Source organism: Diplotaxodon limnothrissa, linkage group LG5 (assembly GCF_057381915.1).
Source record: "Diplotaxodon limnothrissa isolate DT_005_m linkage group LG5, D_limnothrissa_male_GT1.1, whole genome shotgun sequence".
NCBI lineage: Eukaryota > Metazoa > Chordata > Actinopteri > Cichliformes > Cichlidae > Diplotaxodon > Diplotaxodon limnothrissa.
In genome coordinates, this window is record NC_140600.1 from 23,609,910 (window position 1) to 23,617,677 (window position 7,768).

At 38.1% G+C, this 7,768-nt stretch overlaps 1 protein-coding gene across 2 annotated transcripts; it reads right to left on the reverse strand.

Annotated features, from left to right (window-relative positions):
* Positions 1-1,157: 1,157 nt before the first annotated feature.
* Positions 1,158-6,686, reverse strand: tamm41 (TAM41 mitochondrial translocator assembly and maintenance homolog). Of its 2 annotated transcripts, XM_085354296.1 has the most exons (8): positions 6,323-6,686; positions 5,586-5,768; positions 5,174-5,266; positions 4,838-4,988; positions 4,211-4,356; positions 2,681-2,846; positions 2,465-2,527; positions 1,158-2,192 (listed from the first exon to the last, which is right to left on the reverse strand). In XM_085354296.1, the coding sequence occupies exons 1-8, from the start codon at positions 6,458-6,460 to the stop codon at positions 2,101-2,103; spliced, it is 1,032 nt and encodes a 343-aa protein (XP_085210422.1). In that variant the 5' UTR covers positions 6,461-6,686; the 3' UTR covers positions 1,158-2,100. The 2 variants fall into 2 exon arrangements, with proteins under 2 accessions (XP_085210422.1, XP_085210423.1); XM_085354297.1 differs by lacking the exon at positions 2,465-2,527 and having other exon boundaries at positions 2,171-2,412.
* Between the last annotated feature and the right edge of the window lie 1,082 nt (positions 6,687-7,768).

A 7,768-nucleotide genomic window follows, 5' to 3' on the forward strand; every position in this document is an offset into this window, starting at 1 on the left:
ACTGGCCTGAACCCTTGATATAGGGCAGGATGGATCCATGCTTTCATGCTGTTTACACCAAAACTTTGCCCCTACAATCTGAGTTAATGAAATGAACAAAACTATGGAATATCTCCATAAAACCCTGCACTCAATGCAAAAAGAAAAGAAACAAAACAAACAAAAGAGGAAGTATGGTTAGTTTTGTTTTTTTAGACACCATTTTTGTAAGAATCTTCAAGCCAAAAATATTTACTCTCATAGGGTTCTGAAAATGTAGCAATATAACACTGCACAGGAAAATTGTGTTTAACTGCAGTACTTGTATAAATCTAGAAACTTACTTTCCTACACTAACAGCAGTGTTGGTCGATTTGTGAAACTGCAAAAACAAACAAAAATGTGTTTAAGCGCAGGTCATTAATAATGCAGTAAAAGTTCAAATAGTGTCTCGATGATTCATATGTAGCGATTACTGAAGTATGAGTCATGATAAGTGCAACTAAAACACAACAGTATGACTAACTGATGTTGCTCTTTTATGATTGTACTATACTGTGATGGAACAAAGGACCTTTATGCTTTTTAGTTTAAAGAAGTTCCCTTTGTAATTTGGATTTTAAGAAGAATTAAAGCAAATATGTTAGGAAAAGCTTTTGTGATTAATTTTATATCCATGATTATGACTGAAGCTCAAAGATATTGTATTTAAACATAAACTATATGGACAGTTATTTTGGGGAAATACCTATATCCTGGAATATGTACTCATTTTGAGCTTGTTCGGTGTCTGTCTTATCTATCATACAAAAATGCAAATTCAATTGAAACAAAGAATAACATTTTTCTTAATCCTTAAATCATCCTAGGGGAAGAGGTAGGGTATACCCTGGACTAGGCCATCGTGGGGCTAACACAAACAGATAGGGACTCACTCTCTCACATATCGACACAAACCGAGAATTTAGAATCACCATTAACTGAAAAATCTTGTCTGGACTGTGGTCGCAACTGGAGGTACACTCAGCCAGTTAATCCAATTTAAAAGACCAGCAATTTTTTAAAAAGGAGTGTTTAAATAAAACGAGGTCATAGGATGCAAGAAGCCAGAAATAACATTCCTAAACATGGCTAAATAAAATCATGCCACAGGAGAAAAAGTCTCAATTGATGTTATATTAGAAATTTTATTAAAACAATTTCTTGCAGCTGAATTACACTACAGGCCTGTTTGTAAGGAACCAATCAGTGCATCTTCCCATTAAAAGGTTCAGGTTTCCAATACAAGCTAAACCAAATAATAAAGTCAGTGAATAAAGACACACAGACTAAAGAGTTGAACATTAGAGATCTTTGGTGAAATGTGTACGGAAATAAGTGTGCCATCCTCGTGAGGACTAGCTTGTGTTTTAGACTAGTGGAGTGAGGACGTTTTGGCCGATACTCACTTCTTATCCATTCAAAGGCCTGGTTGAGGCTCAAGACTTAGTTTTACAGTTGAAGTGTTAGGCACTCAGATGGGATGGTTATGGACACGGTAGAGGGCTCAGGAAAGCATTATGTCACAAATATCCACACAAATATGGGTGTTTGACACACAGATCCATCCACCTGACCTGTTGATAGCACCGTTCACAAAGAAAACTCAACACAACACTGACATTGATTCAGAAGACACACATGCAACCAAACTTATTCCTTCACAAAACTTGAGGTACAGGTTTCAAGTTCTTAACACTGATTTTGGGCCAATTTTACTGCATGGCCTTTAAAAGTAGTCCATTCAGACCTTTCAGTATGTCATCAGTCACTGTAGTCCATCATCCAGAAAGGCTAATCTGTACTACCAGCAAATGTCAACCATTACTCAGTCCAACTTAGAAAATGCCACCCTTTATTCATGAATTATATAAATTTAATGAGGGCTCAAGCACAGCTGGTTCTTAATTTTTACACACGGCCTTACACCTGGTCATAGCTCGCATACGTAGACACTACAAAGTGATACAACCATAGGTTAGGGTGTGATTGTTCTAGATGGGGTTTAAAAAAGGACGGGCAGCATTAGATTGTCAGACTGACAGTAACAAAGACGAACAAGTTCCTGGTAAACCGACAAGGTCAAGACATCTGAGAGACCGACGGCTTCCTCCTCCCGCCCTTCCACATCTTCATCAGTTTTTTGGAGCTGTAGGATACAGTTTTCCACAATCCTGGAGGAGGGAAAGGATCACACGGACCACCCATTAACATGCATAACATAGTTCTCTTATATCACCCCAATAATTTTTTTATAATCTAGATTGTGTGTAGAATAATCAAACAATATATGATGGATACTGAGCTTTGGAGGTCTTGTTAGGCAGGTTGTCTTTAGAATGCACCAGTTTGACCAGTTCCCCCTCTCTATCTTCAGGTAAACCATTCATCTAGCTGTGGCGTACACACAGACACAATACACAGTACATAATATAAGATTTCTTACCAGCTGTAACAATGCCTTTGATACTCTGTGTTATACTGGAGGATTTCACAATGGATGAGATACCTGGGAAGCAATAAAAACAAGCTCAAACATGTAATTAAAACACACTTAATATCTGTTTCCATGACCCATTTCTTCCTCCCTCACTGCCTCTGCTTATGCCAACGTTCCTCTAAAGAGAACCGATCCCATTTCTTCGTCATCTTTCTTCTCTACCTTGTTGCACAACTGTTCCACAGTCAGGATCCTGAGCCACCTGGAGCAGGATCTCTTCCACATCCCGGTTCTTCCCTGGAGGATCAACCAGCTTTGTGATCCTTTGTTGGAGAGTCCGAGGTAACGCCATCAGCTGAGTAAATTGGCCTTCTGGGCTTTTGTCAACCTTCAGGAAAACATACAAAAATAAATGAACAGAGATACATATAGTTGGCCAATGATCATTAAACTGACTTCACGGCCCACTGCTTGTTAGTGGTGCTAGTTTCAGTCTTTATGGAAAATATATCGTTTATAAAGATGTGAAAACCTGACTGAAGAAGTCACCTGGGTGAAACAAAATGTTTCTCCCACTGAGCAGTCCAGATGAACACAATCAGCTTTCAGTGATAGCTGGCAGAATAGCTCTACAGGTGCTTTACATTGTAACTATTAGGAATGAAAGTGCATTTTTACTTTTTTGTCATCTTTTAAAGTATGCTTCTGTAGAAGTTTATCCAGAAATCAGAGTCATTGGGGATCTCTGCAGAACTGTAAATCAGGTAAATTTTTTAAAAGTTAAAAAGAAAAAAACAAACAAACAGCCAATGCATCTCTGATCTGCCGTTATCAGACATAACCTAAGAGGCATTTTGTGTTCACAAAATTGGTCCTATTGCTCCAGACTATTTATTTACAGCTGCGAAGCTCAACATGACATATATAGGTCAATATAATTCACTAACCTCAACTATTTTAATACAAAATATGGCTTTTAAAAAGTATTAAGCTTTGATGAATAGGTAATGGTTTTAGGATCTGATCTGCACATCAACACGTGCACACGTAGGCAGCTGCTAATGCTAATGGTTGCATAATATTACTGTAACTTCACTGAAAACGTGCCAACAAAAGCAGCAAAGGTGACACCTCGCATGTTGCTATGTGTCATGCTTTTTTTTGTTTTGTTTATAAGTGGGCTCGTGTTTACATTGCAAAAATCCCCATCTTGTAACAGATGACTGCAAAAGATATCACACACACAAAGACATACACATTTCTTGCCTCTTCTTCTCGTAATCGCTCAGAGTCATTTCTCAGGTATTCAGTGTTTCGTTGGAAAAACAGGGAGTGGTTGCAGCATTTAAAAAGTACACAGATTTGACTGCAAAGAAATTTGCCATTTATTGAGTAGACACACAGTTACCACACTATACCATTAATTACTGTAGACTTTTAGTGTGAAAATCTATTTGTGCATTTCACAAAACAGGCACGACAGCTGGATAATTTCACTGTTTATAAAAGGTCCAAAGGCACTTTAAAGAATTTATCCATCTTGTTATATTTCTGGAAATATATCGGTAGCTGTTGTTTCATGGTATTACATTTCAACGCTTAATAAGGATAATTTCTGAGGTACAGCACTTCAGTTTATTCAGCTGACACTCTGTAAAAGTACCCAATGTCCAAACTGAGCTGCGTTGCTCAAATATCAGAGATGCTGAAAGAAAGTGTGTATTCTTCTGGTGCCTGTTTACAGTATCATACCTCAAGTTTTCCTTGGTGAGGTTTGTAGACCACTTGAGGGCAATCTCTTAAGATGTTGCTATACAAAATCCTGAAGTGTTGAATGTTGTCTTTGACGATATTGGCCACCTTGGACTTATCCTCTCCAATCACCATCCTAAAATCCCCTTCAGAGGAGCAAACAAAAAAAATAAAAAAAATAACACTTCAGTTTGCCTAAGTCAGGAGCACACTCATAATCATCTCCCATAACAACCTGTAGTGTTACACAGCACTGTCATTGTACGCACACTCTTTGCTTTAAGACACTGAAAGCCTCATGATGAGGATAACATGTGTTGAATTCAAGCCATTTCATTGCATATTATCAGGAAAATTAAAAAGTTTAATTAAAATGACGTTGAATAATTCTGAAGTCTTCTGAACAAGCAGTATGTTTTTCTAAACTACAAAAGCTGGAGCACTACACCTTGGATATTAATCCCTGTGTTGACTCTGAATAACACAAGTAAGCAGTAAATGTGTGCACATGGGAGAAAAAGATCAGAAAGAGACATGGTCTTATTCTGATCTAAATCTGCAACTTGAAAGTAACTATGAAAGTATGCAATCTTCTTAAGCTCTCTGCGGTTTTATAAATCTGCTTACCAGCATAAGAAAGACCAGCTATCTGCAGGAAAAGGTCTTCCTCAGTGAAGCTCTCTGGGAGCATCAGGAAGGAAGCAGTCACAGCGCTCTTCAGGTTGGCGACCAGGGCAGCGCGGAGCTTTCGGCTCTCACTCTGGACCAGCAGTCTCACCTAAACACAAGTGCAGACCAATGCACTACGTTATCAGAAGAACTAAACGTGAATGCAACAAAAACATTGTTCTAAACCCTTGCATCCCATTTCAGATTACACATTACAATAATTATTCTAATAAATGTAAAATAATCAGCATAGTTTGTCTGAGGGTTCAATAACAGTCCAATCTGGATACCAACCGGTTTGTGCAGGCGCCCAGCTACATACATGGTCTTCCAGTGTATCAGGTCGTCAATCAGAGAGTCTGTACTTATTACCCCATATTTTATTATCTGAGAACAGGGGAGGAAATATGCAGTTAATAAATTAAACCCACAAAAACCTCTTAAAGTAAATGTACATCTGAACATGCTTGCATCACCATGAACAAATGAATGATTTTTGATTCAGACATGCATTTTGTATAGAGGTGATCCTATAAACTAACCTACAAAGCAACACAAAACACCATCACTCCTGTGACAAATTCACAGGTTATGTGAGGAGTTTTGTGTCTGTAGTTAGAGCAGGGCACATTGATGGTGCACACATAGAGAAAACTAGAAAAAGACCTACAGATGTGTTTAGGTTTATGAGAATGTAGTCATTTACCCTTCCATCCACAGGCACCAGCGTGTTGTAGTACACCGAAGCTCCGTGATCATTTTGTATGGAGCTGATCACCGTGGGACCCAGCAGCTTGAGGATGGAGTAGTGTTTGCGATTCTGCAGCAGATTCATGGTGTGCCACGTCACCGGGTCGTCCACCGCAAACACAAAGTCCAGCATGTTTTTCTGCGTGTATCAGAGGACAACAGAGGATCGAAGGCATTTCACTACATCACAACTTCAAACTGTTAAGGAACAACTTCATAGGTATCGCAGTGTATTGTGTGATTTCGTGGTAACATATACATATTGTAAATGCATGTCAGAAATATAAGAACAATCCATAGTTACACGTGTGCAAAAAGTTGTGATGTAATACACAATATGGTGTTTACATCACTGAAAACAATTTGATTCCTTCATTTTTTTTTTAAAGACTGTATGATGGTTTGAAGTATTGCAGTCTAATGCCTCAGGAATTATCTGTGTTTACATAATGATAGGACTGTTATGTACAAACAGCCTCATTCATGGACAAATATTGAGTCCATGTCCCAACATACACATTTTCAATGATGTGTGTAATATTATAGGCAATACAGCAGGGTAGATGGCTCCCTGCCACAAATACAATGTTGTACAGTTAACTTGCGGATTAAAAATGTGTAAAATATTTTGTATACAATACTTACAGTGCAGATTTAACGCCACGAGTACTCAGAAACAGCTATGTGTCTTACCTCCATTTGACCTTGGCTGGTCCCATGCTGTTTAAAAACGCCCGATCCGTAGGCAAACGCTAAGCTGATGTCCTGAGGAAACTGTGACAGTATCCGTCTGTAAAGCACGCTGGTGTTGTGCAGAGCTGGAAGAGTCATTTTGAACTAGCAGAGACACCTGTCCTGCAATAACACGAGCTGGTTAACGGCGGGAAAACCTATTAAATAAGTCGTAAAATACAAACTCGACTCCGTGAAGTATGAGAGACATTTCAGACGGAAGGCCTCAGTGGCACTAAGCACGATCACGGCCAGTGGACAGGATTAAAATGACCCAATTTATCGTTAAACGTCCATGGTGTCAGTTTAGCTCAGCTGTGCACTTCATAGTCGACGAAAATATGCGTCACAGACGCCGCTCCGCACCGGGGGCTGACGGGAGATGTGGTTGGTAATGGGAGGTAAGCAACGGGAGCCGTTAAATTCCCTTTAATCACCCTTAATACACGTGCGTTGTATTTTTTACAGAAATACTTGTATATTTCAACGTATTACTACAGTTTACTACTTGGAAAACAATTTGAAGACGTTTGAACCGCTTTATATTTAGCCAGTAGATGGCAGTTTTACATTAGGTTTAGCAGGAGGGAATGAGGTCATGCTAATTTCCTATGTGGAGTCGCTTTAAAAAAAACTGAACCAGGGCGAGTTTTTATACGTAGTTTCTTTTTCAAAAGTTATAACTGAAGTTTTAGAATGAATTTGGCTCAGTATGTTACTTCTCTAAAATAATTAAAAGATTGTTTAGGAGTAGTTCTTTTGTTGTTTCTGTTATGAATAACTGAATCATGGACATGGCTAGAACTGGTGCACAAATGTCTATGGATACATATCACATAAGTTAACATGAGTTAAAAAAATATGTCTTCCTTAAACTTACAGAGTTAGAATAATATCTGTGTATGATTCTCAATTAAACTTCCTTCGCTTTCTTAGTAAGAACGCATTTGTAGTCCAAAACTTTACCCAGTTAATATAAGATAACTGTGCCAAACTCTTTTGTAGTGGTAGGAATGTCATTTATTATCATCATCATTATCATATTATTATTATTATTATTGATAGAATTACAGTCTGCCAAAAAGTGATTACCGATGTTTCTGTGTGTTTTTATGTCTAATATCGTTGCTTACATTAGTAAATACACTGTATTAAGATAACATCACAGGTAGCAGACATCAATTCATATTGAAAGTGATGATGTTGATCTTTTATACTACCTTTATACTGTCTAGGAGTTAGAAAATCAGCCTTTTGGCTTGTGAAGTTTTTTAGTTGCCTAAATCCACAAACAGCAGAGCCTCAACGAACAAGTTATTTTGTGCCTTATTTCTAAGTAATTATTTTCCTCATACTGCACCGTTACACAAAATCCTAGGCGGAGGCTATGCAAATACTGATGTAAAC

Excerpts from the sequence above, each read along its gene's own strand:
- tamm41 (XM_085354296.1), bottom strand. The coding sequence starts at position 6,460 with ATGACTCTTCCAGCTCTGCACAACACCAGCGTGCTTTACAGACGGATA. Across the intron at positions 5,769-6,322 it reads CCAGCCAAGGTCAAATGGAG|AAAAACATGCTGGACTTTGT; the intron begins GTAAGACACATA and ends TGATACACGCAG. Across the intron at positions 5,267-5,585 it reads TGGTGCCTGTGGATGGAAGG|ATAATAAAATATGGGGTAAT; the intron begins GTAAATGACTAC and ends CCCTGTTCTCAG.